At 35.7% G+C, this 22,791-nt stretch overlaps 1 protein-coding gene across 12 annotated transcripts in view; it reads left to right on the top strand.

Annotated features, from left to right (window-relative positions):
* Positions 1-22,791, top strand: part of CACNB2 (calcium voltage-gated channel auxiliary subunit beta 2) — a 258,775-nt gene that overhangs the window by 200,624 nt on the left and 35,360 nt on the right. For 9 of the 12 annotated variants that reach the window (XM_027658777.1, XM_027658780.1, XM_027658779.1 and 6 more), the window contains 4 exons: positions 11,832-11,954; positions 16,277-16,413; positions 18,204-18,280; positions 22,051-22,184. In XM_027658777.1, coding sequence (XP_027514578.1) covers positions 11,832-11,954; positions 16,277-16,413; positions 18,204-18,280; positions 22,051-22,184 — 471 coding nt within the window. Of the gene's footprint in view, positions 1-11,831; positions 11,955-16,276; positions 16,414-18,203; positions 18,281-22,050; positions 22,185-22,329; positions 22,350-22,791 lie in introns of all 12 variants that reach the window. The other 3 variants (XM_027658782.1, XM_027658781.1, XM_027658784.1) reach the window with 1 other exon arrangement.

Below are 22,791 nucleotides of genomic sequence, written 5' to 3'. Positions count from 1 at the left end.
AAAATATAAAGAGCAGAATTCTACCACCTGTTGTCCTGTATCCCTGGTGCCACTTTGTGCCCATGGGTTATGTCATAATAGCCATTTACATGGCATACAACGGCATTTATGCATTGAGGGTGTTGAGGCAGGCTGGCATGCACAGAGCTGTATCACCAGATCCATAGTTGGTGACATGGATTAACTCTTTACAGGGAAAGGTACTTCAGGGGGAAAAACAAGGAAAAACAGGGGAGAGGAAGAGAAAAAAGGCAAGGAGAGCCTTGGCCATCTGGAGAAAGAAGTGATGAGATCCCCTGCTAAGTGTCCTCATCCTCCTCTGGGTGTTCTTCCCTCTACCGTATGAGGCAGTGAGGGAGAAACTAGATTTTGGATTTCTCTAATATAAACTAGGCCCTACAAAATAAAGGGCAAGACAGTTCGGGGGTTAGACGGGAGAAGGGCTGATTCTCAGGCCATTGACAGTCACTTGCCAGAAGAATCTGCTGCAGCAACAGGTGATGACATGTAAAAGCTTGTGTAATGTTGAGTGTGTAAATGGCAGCTGCTTATGAATGAGATACCAGCATGTGTAATACCTGTTGTCTGTGGATAAAACAACTTGTGCAGATAGGCAGGTGTATCATACAGGGTGGATTCCCTGGTAAGACTGATCACAGGCAGCTCTGCTTGCTTTGGTTCAGCCTGAGGAACTGTGTCCCTGCATATCCACAGAAAATTCAGTCCACTAAGCCAAAGAAAATAGAGTAAATTAAAAATGTCTAGAAACCCAAATTAGAATTCTTACTGCCACTTTGCATTTTAATGCCATGTCTCTTTTTCTTACAAAGAGAAAATATTTACAATTCTGTGTCATTTTATTTTGTGCTTTTATAATAACTCTTGCTGTATCCAACCCAGAATGAAACCTCAACAGTTCTACGCTATAATAAGAGTAAGGCTTATTGCCAGTTAATGTTTCATCTGCTGGCTAGATGACTAGCTGTGCACCAGCTGTAAAATATATTCTGTAAGGATATCATCATCACAGCACTTCACTCTTGCATCTCATACACCCACCAGGAAACACGTTTTATCTTGTGCTCTGAGCACAAATGGGATGTCTTAAGGAAAAGTAAGTAAGAATATTAGGAAATATTAAAGAGAAGTAATTCTGGTTTTATCTCATTACTGTGAGATAATGTTTTTGGAGAGGAATGAGATGAGAGCTCTTTTAAGTCTGTAGGTGCTGATGATGGGCTGCTCTTGGCACAGCTCAGATGCAGAGTGGCCCAAAGCCTGGCTTTTAGCTGTCCTTTTGTTGGCTTCTCTCCTACATGGTTCTGCCTGGTTTCTGGCTTATGTCAGAGAACCCCTAGTACTGCTCTAGCTTAATTCTAAATCTTTGGAGGATTTTTTTCTGGCAAAAAGGGGTCTCCAGAACACATGAACAAGACTATGACTCTTCTTGTACCAGGGCAGGAGAATTGCAGTGCAACAGCAGCTCTATTGGTACTAAACCTCCTGGGAACTCTTCCATTGAAAGAGAAGGGGAAGGGGTAAGTGCTCAGTGGTCTCCCAGATGTGCACAGGCACAGCGATAGTCAGGCTGAGGACTCAAAAATTCCCCTTTTGCTTAAAGCACAAAAGGAGGATTACAACAGACACAGGAGAATTATAATAGATAAAGTTGGTGATGTAGAATTTATTTTTCTTATGTTTGTCATTCTGCCAAAATTATGATATTTGGCCTAATATATTATATATTTCTTATAAGCTTTATGTAAATTTTCTTTAAACAAAACAACAAAAAATATAGGACAAATTTTAGATAAAATTGTTTCTCTTTGTTTTAGATAAAACTGTTTCTCTTTGTTTTAGATAGCTCTAGTTCCCCAGACTCATGGTTGTTCTGCTTTTAGCAAATATTTGAAGAGCAGAGCCAAACTCTGCCTCAGTTCTAGTCCTCTGCCTCTTACAAAATATTAAACCATTTGCAGTATGTCAATTCTATGATGGAAGTTGCAATGATTTTTTGGCAGTGGATATAGAGATTTCAGTCGTACTGATGGTGTTTGAAAACATCAGTGTGACAATAGAAATGCATTGCCTGAGTGATCTTTTTGTTGTTTGTTTTCATTAAATGTGGAAAATTGTGCATACACACATAATTAAATAGAAAAACCTACAAACTGTGTATGTAATGTCAGGTGCTCTAAAGCTAGAAAATGACAGATGTAAAGTGGTTTATGTTACCTTAGCTTTCCTGTGCTATATATAATGTCTATAATGCTATAGACATTACTGTATAGTCTGATTATATTTAATAACTAGTTGTTGATTGCTTGTTTCTCCTTTCTTGTCTAGGGATTGATTCATTAGTTCCCTACTTGGGGGACAGAGAGAGGCAAAAAGTTATTCATGCCATTTTAAAAAGAGATAAATCATACCTTAGTGACCACTTGCTTTTCTCTTTTGAACTGAGGGAGCCTCACTCTTTAATGGTAAAAATTAATCCATTGGAGGGGTGTAGGATGCTACAGAGAGCTTCTTGAGTTTTGCACATTCTTGGTTTGTTGCACAGAGAGATCCCTCCTGCATGCAAGTAAGATATAGTACATATTGCTCTCTACAACTACCTGAAAGAATGTTGGCCTCTTCTCCCAGGCAGCTAGTGACAGGACAAGAGGAAAAATGGCCTCAAGGTGTGCCAGGGGAGATTCAGGTTGGACATTAGGAAGAATTTTTTGGAATGGGCTACCCAGGGAGGTAGTGAAGTCACTGTCCCAGGACTTATTCTGGAATGACTGGATGTGGCACTGAGTGCCATGGTTTAGTTGACAAGGTGGTGTTCGGTCAAAGGTTGGACTCAGTGATCTTGTACATCTTTTCCAACCTTAATGATTTCATGATTCTATGATTCTATAGTACTGAGGTGAGTAGCCCCATTTTCACTTTTCCTATGTCTGATATGTTCAACTTTTCAGGTTTTAACAAATATTCATTTACCACAGCTTTAAATATTTGTGTTTCTGTGCTCTGTGTTTCTGTAATCTGTATCTGGGCTGTCAGGGAGATTTGCAGTTGAGATTCCATTTGAATTTATAAATGAGAAGTATCTCAGATAGTGCAAGACCTACACAAGCAATAGATAACTCAGGTGAGGAATAGGATAACGTAAGCTATGGCTATAAAATGTAATCATGTGAAACGGGCAGGAGCATTGAGTCAGCTATGGTGTGTATCATGTCCTCATATACCTTCTCAGTTTTAGTTCTGCATATAAGTTAACAGCTAATAGAACATTTGACTTTTACAACTCTAAAATATCATCCTTGGAACCTATAGTCATATAATTCCTGGAAATACAGCAGTCTAGCTACAAAATGTATGTTTTGAACAGAGGAAGACTTTTTCAGCATTGTTTCTTAAAAAAACCCACTTAACATATTCTGTAAAAGTGAGACATTGTAATAAATATTAACCTTTGGCTGTAGCAACCATAGAGACTTTCTCATACATTTGAAAAAATAAGCTGCAAAATTATTTAAATATTGGAACCAGCAATGAAACTTGCATGCATAATACTGAATTAAGAAACATTTTCAGCAATGCAGCATTTTCTCAAGAGCTTTTGATAATAGTATCTACGTTTTTAACCAACCACTGCATTGCTGATTAATTTAGTGTTTACTTTAGCTTGCTGTGTCACAGATTTATGCTTTTCCTGGAGAATTTTTGTTTGTGAATAGCCTGAAAATGTAACTGCAGATCTTTTCTCTATGTGAACCTCAGTTTAACCAAAAAGCTAAGATCTACTAAAATGCTGTCTCATATGCTTAAAATGTCTCATAAGCATAAAATATCTTCATTGTGACATTGAAAAAAAGAACTTGAAATCCCAGCGCAGTATTTTTATTGCAAATGACAGTTTTCATCTGCTGGCTTTTGCTGCCAGAATAAGCATGTTTTCAGCAAGCACAAACAGACTTTTTCAGCTGTGTCCGTTTCCAGCGGTTCCTGTTAACTCCTCAAGTGGGTGGTACTGAAGAGCCACCTTTCTGGCACACATGCATGCAGACAACACATGGCCACCATGGAGTTTTGGCATTATGCTCTAATAAAAAAAAAGACCCTGCTCATATGAGAAAGCTCAGTGTGCGTCAGTAAAGCTATTTCAGTCTTTGCTGCCTCCTGAGCTGAATGTAAACCGACATCGGTGACTCTTTTAAAATACGATTTCGCAAAAGGAAGTAGGAAACTTGACTTTCAAGCTGTGTGTGAAGATGAGCTAAAATAGTAACAAAAGTATCTCTAGAGAGTACTAGAGGACAAAAAAAAATTTCCTCTGAAGTCTACCTATTGTTAAGAAAAAATGAATCTGGCAGATTTTGTACCAGCTGGATATGTTAAATTTTCTTTCTCTTTAGCACTGAAACTAGGCTTTGCTGTAGGAGGGATTCCAAGGAACTAGAAGGATTCAGAGATTTCCTCAGAAAATTTCACCAGTGGGCCTCAATCCTAAGGAAAATCACACTTAAGCTTTAAAAGGTGTTTCCATGCAGCAACACTTACAGCTTGCCCAGAGTCCAAGAGGAGGGCTGATCATGGCAGTGGCTGGTGTAATGGTCACATCTCCTTGCTGGGTGCTCTTGCAGGATGGTGCACATTGGTGTCAGGCACCAGAGAGCACCAGTTGTGACAATTTCTAGGCAAGAATTTGGTGAACCAACCCTTTGTAAGGTAATGGCTGGGCACAGTTCACCTTGCCCTAATTTTGGAAACAGGTGAGAAAATGCACTCAGATCAAATAACTTCATGTCTGACCACTTCTCTCCCAATCCTTCAGGAGGTATCAAAAAGCCTTAATAATTCAGAAGAGTTTGAATGTCATTCTACCATTGTTATGCCTAGCCTGCTACTTATTAACTACAACTGTACTGTGTTTTGCTCTCCCACTGTACTTTTCAACTCCTTCATTTTGTTGGAAGTGCTGAATAGGGCACACATATTCTTTTTAGACCCCTTACACTTAGAACTGGAAATTGGTGATTTCTACTAGTAATAATACTTCATTTTGCATGTACTAGAGTATATAATCAAGTATTTGTTATCCATTATAGATTTTTATGTCCCTCACTCGTTGATATGTGATAGACCTATAGTTCCTGCGTGTTTTTTCACCATCACAGTGATCAAATACCGGAGCAGGATGCACAGAGAGGTTGTGCTATCTGTTCTTGGAGGTGCTCAAGACTCACTTGGTCAATGCCCTGAGCAGCCTGATGTAACCAGACCTGTTTTGGGCAGGGAGATCTGCTTTGGACTAGAAGACACCAGAGGCCCCTTCCTGCTTCAATTATTCTGTGGTTCTGGCTTGCTATCAGGCTTGTTTGGTATATGCACCCACACTAATAAAAGAAAACCTGATCTTTCCTGGGAAGTCAAATTATTGATCCCTGCTTTTAGTGACAGCAGCTGCGTATGCTCTAATTTTCAGTTGGGACATCCATGAATTGTTGTTGCTTCCTTAGCAATGAGATTGCTGAGCAGATGCCATTGTTAGAGGTCGGACAATTACTTATCTGTATGAGGCTCTAGCAATAATCAGCATTTAGAACAAAAATTACCTGTGAATTGTTTATGTTCTCAGGTGGGTTTTATTATTTTTTCATGTGTAACAGATGTATAAATTAATGTACAAAATAAAAAAGGTAAAATAGGACAGTTATTATTTTTGCTTTTGCATTCTCAAGCTACTTTCGTAACAGTATATATTTCATAACGTAAATTAATTTAGTAATGAAAATCATGTAATTCTCTAAAACATATAAGTTTTGAACTATTCCTGCTTTATACATCTGTCTCTGTCATTAGCAGGGCAAAATACAGTGACATGCTTTTAACACAGCAGTCGTTAGGTCATCAGAGTGCTATTGATCTTTGTCCCGTGTGGAGTATTAATACTGTTTATAGCCCAAATACTATGTACAGGGCTACTCTGTGGAAATAGTGCCAAACATAGGTCATCATTTGTCATATTTGCTCCCTACCAAGACTACTAATGAAAAGTTTAGTAGCAGTAATCACTTTTCCTGAGCCAAAAGAAATGGCATGGCATTTTAAATTTTCATGAGTTCAAACCTGCTAGTGATTTCATAGAGACCCATTATATTCATTACCCAAGAGAAAAATAATTCCTTGCTTTCCGAATAAGATTACATGCATCTGTGAAAAGTGGATAGGGTGAAGGATGAGTAGCTTTACGTAGAAGTAGGGAAGGAGTGGACTTGCTTTGAGACACATTTTCTGAACTTTAACACAGATACCAACTTTGACAAGCGTTTTGTCAAAATGGTAACTGTAGTATTTTTTTGAGTCAGTTCTTGCCTTTGTAAAGATATATTCTGATTTCATATAAACTGGTGTAAATACAGAAGGGCCTTTACTGTGAGAATGATGGAATAGAGTAAGAAATGAGATCGATCGGAGATCCTAGATCAAGCCCGGGTGTATGAAAATGATTTGGAGAATGCTGTCATCATTTTTTCTACATCTCAGTAGTGTATGGGGAATAGAGATACCTCAATTATGAATCAGCATTCCCAAAATTAGTGGCCATGAGGGAGATGACCTCTCGTGTGAGCAAATTCTGTGTCAAAAAATTTCTCATCTTGGCTGGGATCCACTGCCTCCACTTGGTTTATGGTACAGAATAAAATATCTGAAATTAGTTATAGGAAAAAGGGTCCTGTTATGTTTTAAGTACATTACTAGAAAACAGATTGTATTATTTTGCTGTGCTGTTGAATGAAAAATTTCTCAAATACAAATTCAACCAAGCAGGTGCAAAATTGTTTAAACTGACAAATTGACTGAGACAGATACAATGTGCAAATGCTTGTGTATGCATTCAAAGTGAGTTAGTCATAACACAAGAGTGAGGGAACATAAGTAATAGAGTATAGTAATACTGCAAATAGTATGGACTTAGTAATGAGGTTAGTATGAAGATGTATAAAGTAAATATAACTTGTAAAGGAAGAAGTGAGATCCAGATAGAAAAAGATTAAATTGACTAAGGTCACTCTAGACTCACTTGAATTTATGTTGGTTGTCAAAGTGTAAGCCAAAGTTGGTTTAACGGTTGGTGAATACGATTTTGTTGATTTATATTCTGAGTTTACATTGGAAGCTGAAACTGGTTCATGAAGAACCCCATTCCAGAGTGTGTTCCCTGCTACCCTAGTGGTACAGATGATGGTAATGTTCATGTCTGGTTGTTCTCCTTGTGGGTTTATTCAGTCTGTTGAATGTTGTACTTTTACAGGAGAAAAAAAGAAAAACAAGGTGGCAGTGTTCATTCTGAAGATATATGAACTTCTCCAGGCTACTTTGTTTCTCTAGAGAGACATGAAATGTTAAACTGTTTAACATCTCAGAGCATCTGTCCTTGTAGTCCAGTCTGTGGATTAACTGTGTGCTAAACTGCCATCCTATTTTCATATAAATTTAGAGAATGAACAGAAAGTGCTTAACTGTTTTGACCCAATCTAATTTTAGAACTGTAGGATATGTAACCAAATGCTAGATATATTTTAAAGTATACATATGCATATGTGAAAAAAAATTACTTCTTTTTCATCAGACCCTAATTATGTAACAACTGAACTTTTTTAGTTCAAGACAATGTAGTTCAGGAAAACTAGTTAATTTGACAGTTCTGGGAAAGCTTCAGAATTATTTATTTATGTAAAAAGACTAGAATTTAACTTCTATAAATTAATTAGTTTTAAATATTCAATTAGATGAAGTATTGTAGTATAATCCCATGATAATTCAGTCTCCCTTTCTACCAGTATGACAAGTATCTAAAACGGGACATTCCATTTCTGGGAATATCTGTAGCTCAATGTTCTGTTTTGTTTTTCTGCTCATAGAAATTAATTTTTTGATGGCAGAAAATGACAGAGGAGTTTTACCTGTTACTTTTTTTTCATGTTAAGATAGGTCTGAAGTAGTTTCTATTTTATTCTTTTTCTTGGATAACCAGGTGTTGTCTTCTAACAGGAAATTTTAGATCACTTCTAAGAAGTATGTCAAGGACATTAACTTACTGAAGATGTCTATTTGTTGCGATGCTGCAAAGATTTTAAAGTCTATAGTCAGCCTAAAGCCTTTCATCCACTGATACTATTAGGAGTAAGTAACAACACTTGAGCAATTTTTTATATTTGCTAGAGGATACAGAAATTGTGAGAATGGATAAGCAAGCATACTATCCCTCCTATCAGTGTTAGGCACATATTGTTCTGCAATATTTCAGTTCTTGTTCTGAGATGTATTTCTACAATGACAATTTCCTATGCTTTACAAAATTACTTTTCTTAATAACACCAAATTATTTATTTGATGCGGTACTATTTGATACTAAACATTGTTTAGAACATTTGACAATTTAATGCTTATTCATATTTGTATTTTCAGTGTTGAAATTCGTAATAGCATACAAAGCATCACCTCTCTTAGTCTGTAATTTTTACATTCGGGAATGTTTTTGTGTTTTGTGTGAATATTAAAAACCCGTAACTTATGCTATCTTTTATCTTTAAGGAAGATACATGATATTGCTGAATTCAGTACCTGTGTGATTACTTCTTTGTGGCATGTCTAGTTCTGTAATAGTTTGGTATCTTTTATGTAAGGTAAATGAGCGGTAGTAATACTGAGAGAATTGTAAAGGAGATGAATAAGACAAATTTGAGCTGCTAGGAAGTGGAAATACCTGTTGCATCAACAATGCAAGATTTTTTAATTTATTTTTGGATGATCACTTTCATAAATGACCATTTTCAGAAATGTAATCATGAATGCATAATCGTATCATAATGCCCTTCTAACAGTTTATCTGGTTACAACAAGGTTAACTCACTAAGGATTTATTGTTTACATACCTTTCTCTTATACTGATGTCCAGAAATTTGTGTTAAGTGCCTAAACTCCCTTTGCAACACACTGGAAAAGATCAGGGTATGCGAAAGATACCCAACACAATGAGCTAAGACAGCTCTTAGTTTTTTATTGTGTTTGTATATATTCATATATATATGTATATATATATATATTTTACATATATTTTTATATATGTGTATATATATATATAAAAACTGTGGCTATCATCTTCTAACATAGTATGATAGCTAATGAATACATCTACAAAACTCATCTAAACCAGTTGCCTTTGTTATATGTTTTTCTAATTTTTTTTTCTGTTAATGGGTAAATCTGATTGACCTATCTGTTGTGTAAACATATTTTTAAAAATATTATTTGTGATTTGAACTTTTTTTTGCTTGCATGGTAAAAATATAATCAAGTTGTTTACATAACCTGTATCCATTGAGTAACATACAGGGCATGTTTCAACAGCAATAGGATTTTCCTTGTTGGAAGAAAACAGACTTTAAAAATTATTGTCTGTTTATTTCATTATTGTGTTTCACATATTACTCTAATTTTTTTTAATTATTTTTTTTCCTAGAACAGGTTACCTGGAAAAAAAAGCCATTGACTATTTACAATGTTCTAATTGTGGCTGAGCAGCAAGAGAGACAGTCAATGCTTGAGATGTGTTATTTCAGTCTGTAAATATATTCACCTGTATTTCATTTTTTAATCTGCCATTGGCTTTCTGGTTTAAATAAGTGTCTGTTTAAATCATAGAATCATAGAATCATCATGGATGGAAAAATCCTCTATGACCATTGAGTCCAACGATTAATGTAGTGGTGACACTTTCAGTTTTTAGAGCCCTTCTACCCAAATCTTTCCTAAGATTCTTAAGATTTTTTTCACCAGAAGAAAGAACAGATGGGATAAAGTTCTTCTCCAATAATTTCCTGATCATCCCTTTGTACAAACGTGTATTTAGATCCAGAATACCACATAAACATGAAGCCAATTCTGCAGTCCCATTGCAAAATTTAGTTCTGTTGAAACTGCTAGTTTCACTTCTGCAGGACAGAGACTCTCTTGACCCTACTGTTATGAGAGAGCTTATTATTTCTCCTTCTAAATTACAAAACCTTCCTAGAGTGTGCTCATAGATGTAATTGTCTGTTTGTGGTAGTTCTTTCAAATACAGGCCTATTTAAGGAGTTTTAAAGTCTACTTTATTGGGACCCTGTGGCTTTTGCAGCACATTAGACCTAAATGAAGCAATAAAGGGATCCTTCTCTCCATTTATTTCCAACTGTCCTTTCCAGGCTAGGTTGCATCACCCTGCCTTTAGAATTATTTATGTACCTCCCTCATTATTTTATAATGTATTTTAATGTGACAGGTCTCCGTTCTCTGGCACCATACGAGTAATCATGGGTAGAACAGGCAAGGATTTTTAATAATCAGAAAAATAGAGAATGATTTTTGTTTTCAGGTATTCATGTTTTCTGTCATGAAGTAGGGGGTGCATTTTCATAACTTCTGCATTGAGAAGAAAGGGGAGAAATTCCTTACATAGGAAATGAGATTTATTTTTTTGCTTGTCAGCTCAGCAAAATACCATACTTTTTGCCAAGCTGAAGTGATGATGGATACCAACTAATAAAGCTAAAATTGTCATCTGGTAGAAGTTTTACTATATTTTAAGATGAAGAGTTATGTCATGCCTTCCTCAATCACTTGTGAGCACCTCTGAGACTTAGTTCAACATTTTAAAGAATATTTTACTGGCTTTAATGTATAGGCACTTCAGACTAGATAATAAGTGTGGTGTGGAGAATTCTGGGATGGGCTAAAGTTTAGCCTAGGGTAGGACAATGGTGGGTCCTAGGGATACTGTGTGATATCCTTTGTTGGGAGACCAAGGTCAAGGTGGTGTTTAGCATAGACTAAAGCAGAATAAGTTCTCCTGTATTCTGGTTGTACCTTTGAGAGGAGGAAGCCCTCAGTAGTTACAGTCTGAGCTGATTTGGATGGCAGCTTTTATTGCCATACCTGTGCAGAAAAGTGTTCAGCACCAGTGGTGCTTGGAAGGAGAAGGTGGAAGGCAGGGCTGGGGACCAGTGGGGGTGCTGACTCTTCCAGCACCTGCTTCTTGAAAACAAAACTTGGAAAAATCCTCTAAACTCACTGATGTAGCAGTAAAAGTTATAGAAAGAATTATGAAAATGAGCAAATCTCTCTGTGGTTGGTATTTAGTTATGACATGACAATCTTGGGGCACATTGCTGTGCTCTAAGAATGGCTTGCAGTGAGATGACTTGCATAGGGGTCACTAACAGCTGCTGGCACCTCTTCTCCAAATTTGTATTTTCCCTGAACACTGCCTGAGGGCTGAGGCTGAGAGGGCTTCACTAATGGCAGCCTTAGCAATGAGGCTGAGGTGACCAGCACGTGGGGGCCCAGAAAAGAAAGGTATGGGAACAACATGGTGCAATGCTGTGCTTCCCTTGGCATGCCTTTTGCAGCCCCAGTGTCCCTGGGGCTGTAGGCTTTGTAGCTCTTGGAACCCTACCTCTTATGGCAGGCCCAAGCACAGAACTCAAAGCATATTATATGGATCACCGACTGGGTTGTAGTTTCTAATTACTGACTTGACTTAAATTAATTCAGAGCTCTATCACTTTCTAAAACTCTGTATTCTATGAAATGTGTTGATATTAAATAACTGGTATCAGTAAACGTGATTCTTCTTTATGTTTTGCATGGATGCGATGAGAGTTCTCTGTAATTGTTATGATTTTAAAAGGATAACTTACAGAATTCTTCTGTGTATATGTTTGTGTATATGTTTGTACATAAATATATGTTTACAAGGGAAGTCTTCAGGCTCTTTATCTTTTCTTTTGCAGTCAAAACCTGTTGCATTTGCAGTTCGGACAAATGTTGGGTACAGTGCAGCTCATGATGACGATGTTCCAGTCCCAGGCATGGCCATCTCATTTGAGGCTAAAGATTTTCTTCATGTTAAAGAAGTAAGTAAACCCAGAGGAGCAAATGAATCTCTCTTTAAGGGTATATTTGAGTAACAGTGCTACTATTTCACAATGCTGATAACACTTCACATTGTTAAAGCACTTTTCAAATGTTATTTAAATAAGGTAACAGTGTATCAGGAATTGAATGTTCTTTTAAATGCTATCCTCCTACAAGCAAAGACACAAATTCCTTAAAATCAAATTAATGAAGCTCAGAAAGCAAGCACTTTTCTTGTCTAGTAAAAGTCCCTTATTTATAGCTTTAAAAGTGTGTGTCTGACTATTCAAAGATAAAATATTTGTGGTTTTTTTCTAACCTAGTACTATGAGGGTTCATTGTGATTCAGCAGCCCAGGGTTGCTTCTCTTTTGTTTGTGTGATTGCATCTCAATTAACCCCAAAATGCTCAGGTCTCTTTTTTTTTTTCTTTGAAGTTAATTCCCTGGCACAGACAATATTTTGTTAACAGTTACATTCTGGAGAACTGATATGATGTTTCAAAATGATAGCAACTTTCATAAAAGGTGTTTTGAGTTTGCTGCATTGGCTTTCTTTTCCTGTAGTTTGGCTTCGAAAAATTTGAATTTTAACATTTTCAAACACCAAGAGTAATTTTATTTCTTTGCTCCTTGCAAGACAATCCCAAAGAAATAACTTGGTAACTTTGCCATGCAGGCCCTCCTCTGCAGCATGCTGCTGCCTTCTGAATGATTCCCTCATTGTTTGAGGTTCCCAGCTTCTATTCATATTCCATTAGGGTTTGTTTCAAAATGATCTATCTGGAAATGGAAATTTATAACAAAAGAACTAGAAAGTTAACTTAAGGTTGATAACAACCTAACCACGCATGTGAAATTATGGCTTTGCCCCATTTTAGACTATCAAAAAATGCCTCAATAGTTATGATAGATGATGCACAGTGATTCTGGTAGTGCAGGTACTTTGCAGAAGCAAGAAACATTCCTAATATAGAGATAGAAATACAGGTGGACAGAGACTACAGAAACACAAGAAATGGACTTCTAGTGCCTTCATACTGCTGACTAATGGTCAAAATTTTCCATGTATAGTAAACATGCAAAAAGGGGATACTTTTGGTTCAGATTGTATATAGTGAAGGAAATATGTTTTCTGTCTGATAGTAGTGTGAAAGAATTGCTCTGTTCTGTCCTATAATAGAAGTAGAGGTGCAGAGTTCTGGCAAAAGAAAATCATCATCATTCTCTGGTGAGTCTTGAAGCACTGGAAAATATGGCTCAGTTTGGTTAGATCAAATGATTTTCTATAGTCATCTATTCCATCTGTACTTCAGATGAAGTGGTAATCTCAGACTTTACATCAAGTGTTTTCCCTGTTTCCATATGAACTAGAAACACAGTGTTAGCAGTTTTCTGTTAAAGTTTATGCTTTTTTCCTCACAGCACAACTTAGTCTCAGATGTACAGATATCTGGGAGACCATCAGGACGAAAAATTTCTCTGAACTTTTCTGAATCTTCAAAAATACCTTGAAAGGAAGCTTAGCTCAGCTGAGTTGTTGTAATATCTGTGGCCACATGTAGCACTGAGAGATGGAAAAATAGATTAAAATGTTGTTGCAGTCTCAGGTGTAGTAGAAGAGGCACTCTGTGCGAATAGCCTTTAAAACCACCTGTTTTTCTCTCTAAGCTGTCAAGGAAAGTTGGCTGCCTAGCAGTGCTAAGCCAGAGATGGGTTGGGGATGGGACCGTGTGACCAGGTCCAAGTGGACCACTGGAATGGAAAAGCAGGAAAGGATCTGCAAGGAGTCAGACTTGGACTCTCTGGTTCCATGTTTGGCAACAGCTGTTGTGTCTGGATGGGTTGAACCTCCCCAGAAGGGTGCTCCAGGCAACAGCCCCTTTCCTGCATAGTTCTGTCCTCCCCCTCCATCTTCCATGGCCATGTCCTACTTGCTCTTCAGGGCTCTGTATCCCAACAGATATTGCTCCTTCAGTAGTTTTGGTGCTCCCTGTAGTTAATGCTGGGAGAACTGAAATGTCCGAACTTCAATGATTTATGCAGATTAAAAGTAAAAAAAACATATGTGACAATAAAATGAAGTTTTATATTTTATACCTAACTTGTTGCTAGAAATAAAGAAACGTAAGTTAATGTCCAGTAAGTTTTGCCTGTGTAATGATGCCATACTGGACCAATGCTGTCCTCTTCTTGTCCCTGACGACTGTTCACTAATTTCTGCTGCTGAGAGGGCTCAAGAAAGAAAAAACTCAGTTCAAAATGTACACGGACAATGGTGAAAAGTATTGCAGTGATTATGTATGAGGGAAATTTATTTTCATTATTAGGTTACATTCATTAAAACTAAGTGAACATAAAGATGAAGGATTCCTTCCTGCATGAAGAAATGTGTGCTTCATCATGGTCACTTCTGAATATTTTGAGGCTTTAATTCATGGTCATAATTTTGCTTTGCATTTAATTCATATTTTGTGTTTCCCTTGGCACTCCAAGCACAGGTGAATTATAGAGAATCACTCACCCTGGCCAGCACTTTGGGAGCTGGACACCTCACTACCAAGATTTCCATTGTTGCTTTTTAAAATTAGGAAGTATTATGTATGGTATTATCTACTTATAAAAGTACCTTATATTTCTTTACATATGCTGACACAGCATTTAGCTTTGAGACTTTGCAGAAGTGAATTCCACATGCTCTTATTTTTATATGAAGAAAAAATTTCTATGTATTTAACATTTCTATAACTTCAAATAAAATTAACATTGTTATGTAGTAATCTGTTGTACTGTAGGACAGCATAAAATAATAGCGACTGTTCAAATTGTAATTTAATGATGGTTTTTAATTATCTGTCTCCTCCTTTTACCAAGTTGATGATTTAGTTAGCATTTTACAATGAAAGGTTATAATTTTAATAATATGTTTCAGACTAATACATCTTTGAGAAACTGCTATTCCAGATTAGCTCCCTATCAAATGCTGGTATTCTTTCTCATAAAGGCATCCCATTGGATGAATATTACAGATCTCCTTATATATTATGTGCTTAAAAGTGCTTTTATTTTAATCTTTATTTTTTTTGTTAGCTAAATATCTTACAGTTGGTTTCAATCGCAAGATTTCTATAGTTGCCAAAATGAAAGATAATACTGCAATTTAGGTTGTGTATCAATGATCCACCAATGATGTATTCATGGTGAAATTAATTCCTCTGTGTGGGAGCCCACACATTTTACATGTTTTATTCCTAACTGTACACTTGTTAAAGCTACTTAATAAATAATTTAAAAAGCACTATAATATTTACATTAAGAGCTTCAGATTCAAGAAGGCAACTTTTTTTCACATTCAGATGTTCTTCTACAGTTTCATAAATAATCCAAATTATCTAAAATTCATATTTGGTGGTAGTTATTCCCATGGAACACTGAGAGTATTGCATGTGGGGCCATATAAAAGGGTGACCTATTCTCATCCAAAAATGGTGAATAAATAATAATGAAAAAAGGAAATAGTTCTGCTCTTCAGACCTCTGCAAAAAAAAAACCTCCTCCCCAACCCCCTTGTGTGTGTATGAATAAATGTATTGAATTAGAGTAGTCATTATCTCATATTACATAGAGCTGAAATTCAGTTAATTGGACTACTTGTGGATTTGTATAATTGTAAGGGCCTTTTAGTTATCTAAAGATATCCATTCCTTCTGGATCTGTCATAGTTTACTATGCAGATCACGTGAGCTATATGCAGTAGAGCATATATGAGCAGCAGAATTTAGTCATATTTCAGAAGATTTTGGTGACTTTGGAGGAGTGGGGGAGTTTGAGAAGTAGTATTTTTTAATTTGAATAAGGAACTGAATATAATGGAATAAAACCAATAGATTATTACAGAGTCATAAAAATTGTAGCAGTAGGTCAGAGTAGATCAGAAGAAGTCTCTGATGTTCTCCAAGGAGAACCATGAAGAGAGAATAAAAGCAACTTTCCTATATAAGGGAAAAATGCTGGGAACCAAGAAAAAATAAAGATGGTGAAATGGGTGGAAACAAAAGCCAGAAAGAAACATAAAGTCTATGAAGGAAGGTTTCTGCTTAAGCACTGTGGATTTTAATAATTTAAAAGGAATAACTATTTTAATGTATTTCTGAATGTTACCACAATTCTTCATTGCCATAATAGCATAGCAGAGTGATTAAGTGCAGGTAAGAATTAAAAAAAAATGGCATAACTGCAAATTAAAACTAATAACAAAATTATCCCAGATCTAGTAATTTCTCAGTATGTTACTTTTTTCTTTTTTTTTTTTCTAATCTGTAGAAATTTAATAATGACTGGTGGATAGGACGATTGGTAAAAGAAGGCTGTGAAATAGGATTCATACCAAGTCCAGTCAAACTAGAAAACATGAGGCTGCAGCATGAACAAAAGGCAAAACAAGGAAAATTCTACTCCAGGTAATAAAAAGAAATCATTAAAAATAGTAGCATTGTCTGTGAAACAACTTGGAAATTAGTACTGTGTATTGTTCATATATATGATTAATTATCGTAAATGGTAGTTACAAACACTTTGAAATAATGAAGGAAATAATATATAATTAGTTATACGTTGTTATAGAATATATAACATATATGTTAAATTATTATTTAATAAGATACTTAATGTCGTTACTATTTTAGAGAAAAAGTAGATATTTAAATTGTTGATCTGTGATGGCCTACAATGGAAGTTGGTCCATTTTTTTCATAAAGTATTTGCTAATATACCTTTCAGTTAGTGCATTTACAATGTACATGCACAATTTTTGACTTAAAAAGTAATTTATCTAAATTCTGTAGCATTTGTTACTTGTTTTCATGATCTTGCTATTTATAAGTAATTATAAAGCTCGTTTTATAAATTTGAGAAAATATTAAGATGAATTTATTTGCAAACCAAAACCAGTGCCCGTTACTTAGTTCTTAGGGGAAAAAATGGTCTTGTCAAATTAATTGCCTACAAATACAGCTTTTAAAACCACTACATTTGTTATGTCTGACTGCAACCATCATTGCATAAGAAAAAGAGTCAGTATCTATGTATTGAACAATACTGCGAGATAGTAATAATACCATCTTTGCTGTAGAATTCTTAATAAAGTAGCTTTCCAGTTACACATGTAGAAGCAAACACCAATTGTTAACCTGTAGGTATATAGGAAACAAATATTTCCAGTGTATCTGAGCGGGACAGACCTTGATTTGGACTAGGAACAATTTGGGAAGCCAAAAATACTTTCCAAAAATGCCCGTCCTCAACAGGAAGGGCTGGGGTGTTTGAAGAGCATGTCTGTGTTAGGAGGACACCACGATTCCGCAGCACTCAGCTGCATTCGCCAGCTGTGAAATGCCTTTCCCATGCGCGCGCTGTCCTCAGCAGAAGGATGCTGGGTTCCTTATTCCTCTTGGGACACTTCTGATACACCCAGATCTGTCCCAGCGATTTGGTCCCTTTCCAAATTCCCTAGAACTTCTCACCGAAGATAACATTGTCCTACACCACAAAGGCATTAACTTAATGCTTATTAATATTTTAAAATAGAGAAAGTGGAAACTAGTACTATCACATGAATTATTTGAAGAGTGAAGTAGGCTTCCTTACATACTTTTCAGGGCTTTTCTTGTTATGGTAACTGAAATAAATGACTAAAATATTGTTCGATTTTCATAACTTGAGTAGGTTTTCACAAAGCAGAACATGACAAAACCCTAGACTGCTTTAACTTTGTTTGAGAGACTTTTTTTTCCTAAGTGCTATCTTGTATTGAGAAAGCAAAAAGAATTTGTACTTCAATTAAATTGAAAAAAGGTAGACAAACACAGTCACATCTTCATTAGGGATTTATCAATAACTCTTCAGTCAAAGGAAACAGATATGTTTACAGGCTTAAGAATTAGTCTTAGTAATGGATTATAATATTAATTATTATATACCAGTAGCCATATTAATAACTGGATTACATTAAGATCATGAAGTAGTGAGAGCAGTAAAATAAATTGCACAGCAGCACAAGGAGTATGATTGATGTTTGCATTTCCTCAGTCCTCAGTACGTGCATTTTGTGCGAGATGTATATTTTATACCACTGCCAGAACGGCTGTTTGTCTCACAGTTAACACCTCATTTAGAAGGCAGGTAATAAATAAACTAGAATAAATACTGAGAAAGCTACAGAACTTCAAACTAATTTATTACTTTACTCCAGTAAATCAGGAGGAAACTCTTCATCCAGTTTGGGTGACATCGTTCCTAGTTCCAGAAAATCGACGCCTCCATCATCTGGTGAGTAGGTTGTAAACCCTTTGGTTTACAGACCAATCAACCTAATCTGTTAAAATTGATATAGATTTAGTTCTATTTTTCTTATTTCCTATACTTCATAGGTAGAACCTTAATGTTGCACTACCATGTAAGGCTGGTTTGGGTAGACTTGAAGTAATGGAGTCAATGCCAGCAAGTTCAGGCAGTGACAGGCACAATATTCCCTCTTTGCTTCTACCATGGAGTTTTACAGCAAAGCCATAATAAATTAGTGAGACTACATTACAGTAGGATAGTTAAAGCACTCCTGCTGAACAATAAATACCTTCTGGTACAGGAGAAAAAGCAGCAATAAAAATGAAAATTCTTGGAAGGTTTCTGCAGTAGCATCAAGAAAGACAGTCTTTTAAAACATCAGGAACTTTCAATTTCACAATTCTGAGAATGTTCTTCACATAATTCTAGGATACTGGATAATTTTTGCCTTCTTCAACAAATTTTTCACAAATACGGTTTTGCATTTAGAGCATCAACAGATAGATTTAACTTCAGGTGGGTTGGATTCAAGACGTATGAAGCAAATACATGGCGAGTTCGTGGAGAAAGCTGGCATTAGCTCCTTGAAAAAAGCATAGCAGATTACAAAAGAAAAAAAAAATTCTATTGAATTCAGCTGCTGCATTGCTGGATGTTTTATCTTTGCATGTACATTTTGAATACTTGAAAGCAGAAGATATTAATGAATGTTACTAGTGACTTATTTGCTGGGGCAAAGATGTATTTTCCAATCATATTCATTTATACATAGCCTGGCCTACTGAGCAGGTGTCTTAAAATCAGGCTGAAGATTTTAGGGAATATACATGGACATTAAAAGAGACAGAAGAATTCAATTGTTATGTTAGTAGTTTCATTTGATTAAATGAATTGAAAAATATTTCTGTCTTTCTTGTGAAACCATGAATTTGTTTGTAACAACCAACTTTATTATGATTGCAGTTTGTTTATCAAAACTCCAGGTTCACTTAAGTTTTCTTTTTTTTGAAAATATTTTTTTAGTTTATTAATATGTGTCCATCACAAATGGGTAGACCACACCTTATCTTCCGTTTTACGATGGCTTTAAATTGTTATGTTTACTGTTAAGGCCAACTTTTTCAACAATTGCATTTTTGTAGTAAAATTATCTATTTTGGACCTGTATTGTAATTTTATAGTTAGAACATCTGAAATGCTGTAATATTGTTTTCTATCCAAAACCCACTTGAAGATCAGTACATATATTTCCAGAATGTTGCCCAGAATTTAGAGGTAAGAGAACAGATAGCATACCTGTGTCACCAGCTGACTGCTAGCCATCCTGTAATTTTCATTGCACTGAGCTGTTTCTTCAGGTGGTAGTTTTCAAAATCATGGTTTTCTGGAGAAAGAAGGAAATCTGGTAAAATTTATTCAGTTACATTGAAGATTTGGAAGATTAGTGTGTATTAGCTGATTCTGCGATCATAAGATTTTGAGTCTACAATATTTTTTTGCTTATCTTAAGACACCCTAAAAAAAGGCGAAAGAGACATAGTTTGCAACTAACACAAGAACTCAAGTGATTTTGAAGTACAATTCAATTGTTGTTCCGAAACCTCCTCTTTTTGAAAGTACAGTTACAAACACATAATTTATTTAATGAGTTGAAGAATATTAACTGAACAAGTTAATTTCATTTTTTAACCTTGAGTCAGGGATGGTTTTTTCAGTATAAAATAGTGCCACAGAAAAAAACAAATCAAATCAAACCCAAAAACAGGACTAAGACCTAGTGAAAAACAAATTGAAAGGGAGGCTCATATCGATTTAAATAATCAATATTATATTGATATAGTAATCAATTCATACAGCCATTGTAGGCCACCAAACTGAGTGATTATAATGGTGAAAATGACTTTTGAAAAAACACAGTGGAATAAAGATAATTAACAGCAAAAGAACTGTCACAGAAGATGTTACATAGTGTGAAGATTGAGAATGAGAAAAAGAGATATTGATATCTAGCTGATCAAGTTCTGCATTTCTTTTTTACAGGAAAAGCTTAACAACTCTGATTTCTCTTTACTGACAATTTTAGTTGAATATACTGAAGGAGGTTTAGTATGCCTTATTATGAGTGATTTGCAGCATCTGTGCTGGCCTGTATTCAAGAAAAGATAATATGTTCTTTTTATACTTATGAAGAGGATGAAGGAACAGTGTTGCTAGAAGAAAATGTTACGTGGCTTCTGTGGCTGTTTTTAGGAGCAGGATTATAGAAACAGGATGTGGATCTACACACCGGCTTTCCTGGGAAGGGCGAGCTCAAAGGCACAGTGACTCAGGGATATGTGGATAATTCAAATGGGAAAATATACCTTATGCAAACAAAAGAAATCACTGCTCCAGTTGTCTCTTAAATCAGTAGCTGCATGTAGGCTTGACAGAAATATTTATTTGTTACATAATTTAATACCACATGCCACTGTATTAGTTGATGTCCCACTCATCAAGCAGATGAAAGCAGGTCACTAAGATGGTTTCATAATAGTTTGCAATGATTAATTAAGGGTTTGGATAAAGTCAATGCAAACGATTCTGCTTACAGATCTATTTAGTGTTAGATTCAGTTTGACATAATGGCATGGCAAGATAAACCTGTGTTACCCGAGTGCGTTAAAAGGTGGGTAAAATCTTCACACACGAGTGATGTTGTACAGCACAGTTCTGGTTCACTTTTGTGCATCTACCTGCTTTCTGAAGACAAATTTAAATCCCTACTTAAGATCAGAATTGATCACAGTAAACAAGAAACCTTTTGTTTTGGTTTGGTTTGTTTTACATGTAGTTGGCAAGTATCTGTTGGACTCAGCATTCAGGATAACATGGCTTTGCGTCTTGATATTATATTTATTACTGAGTCTGTGATGATTTTTGTTGAAACTGTTACTATTTACTTGCTAAAGAGGATAAACTATTCATAGTTACATTATAAGTATTGTTTGCCATATATTCTTTTGGGGTAGAGATTGAACAGCAGTGGTTTATTGTATTTGCTTCCATTTTGCCCTGTCTACATCCTCACTCTTTACAACAGGATCCATGTCTCTGAGTCAAGCTGGGATAAATTTCTGCTCTTCTGCTACCCATTAATTTTAGTTTTCACTATTAGTAGATCAAATTTAATTATTCCTAATAAATGTGTCTTATGAATACAATGCATTTTTAGTTAAAGGGGTTGAGAATGCCAATTGTAGTCCACCCTGTGATAAATGTAGATATTATTGTACCAATATCAGAATGATTTTGTCTTCAAAAGTGATTTTTCTGCTGTTTCTTCATTTCCTATAGACATACTAGTGACATTTCAAATTTCAGTTGATGATGCCCATTTTGAACTAGTGTTCATTGCTATAAAACAATCCAAATGTTTTGACCAAGTTCTGTTGTTTACATTGGTGAAAGTCTTATCTATTCCAGTGAATTCCTTTGGATTTACACTGGTGTAAGAAAAACAAACTTGGCCATTGGTCTATTTTGTAAATGTTACAATAGCTGTTACAGATCACCTTCTGTCTTCTAATCCTAATGTCCTGCACCTTTAAATTATTCCCTTTGTTTTATTGTGTTTTGTTCTCATGGTTGATTTTTAGTTTTTATTTATTTATTACTCTGGACAGTTTTATTTCTCTTTACCCGTAATTTCCTTTTTTAACCTATCTTTACTTTCCCTGTCATCTGATATATCTGAATTGTTTGTCTGTATGTAGCTATAGACATAGATGCCACTGGCTTAGATGCAGAAGAAAATGATATTCCAGCAAACCATCGCTCCCCCAAACCCAGTGCAAACAGTGTAACATCACCCCACTCCAAAGAGAAAAGAATGCCCTTCTTTAAGAAGGTAACACCGACTTCCAAGCTCCCATCTGTCCACCTGCTCACCTGCACTGCGTCACATTTCTAGTCCTGTTAACTGTCTGCGTCCTTTGACAAGCCAATAACATGCATGCTTTGTTGTTCTTTGTTTCTTTTCCATGCTGCTGTAGCTAAGCAGAAGCAGAAATCGGTAAGTTTATATTGACATTGCCTGTGTTTATCCTGCCACTGGCATCATTAGCATTGTTACTCCAGATTAACAATGCAGCTATTCTAGAACTAAGGAGGAAGAGATGTATTGAGCTGTTAGTGGATTCAGTACAAGAAAACAGGCAAGAGTTCAGTGTATCTGTGAAACTCTGCTACAGTACTTATCCTTTTTGATGGAATAATAGAACACATTTGAAAGGCCTTCTGAAAGTTCGAGAAAATTATTTCTAGAAAATCCATATAATTCACCTCTCTAGTGCCTGTTTATTCTTTCTATATCTTTCTGAATTATATTTTTTTTTATTTCTCAGTCTATTGAAATCATTATTGGAGTCTATCAGATACTCAGTTTGTACTTAGAAAATGAATAATCAAAATTGTTGTATTTTTAGTTTAGTCCATATTTAAGCTTCCAGTTCACT

Source organism: Corapipo altera, unplaced genomic scaffold (assembly GCF_003945725.1).
Source record: "Corapipo altera isolate COAL_440 unplaced genomic scaffold, ASM394572v1 63, whole genome shotgun sequence".
Classification (NCBI taxonomy): Eukaryota; Metazoa; Chordata; class Aves; order Passeriformes; family Pipridae; genus Corapipo; species Corapipo altera.
The sequence above is the reverse complement of the archived record's forward strand: the minus strand, read 5'-3'. Positions and strand labels throughout refer to the sequence as shown.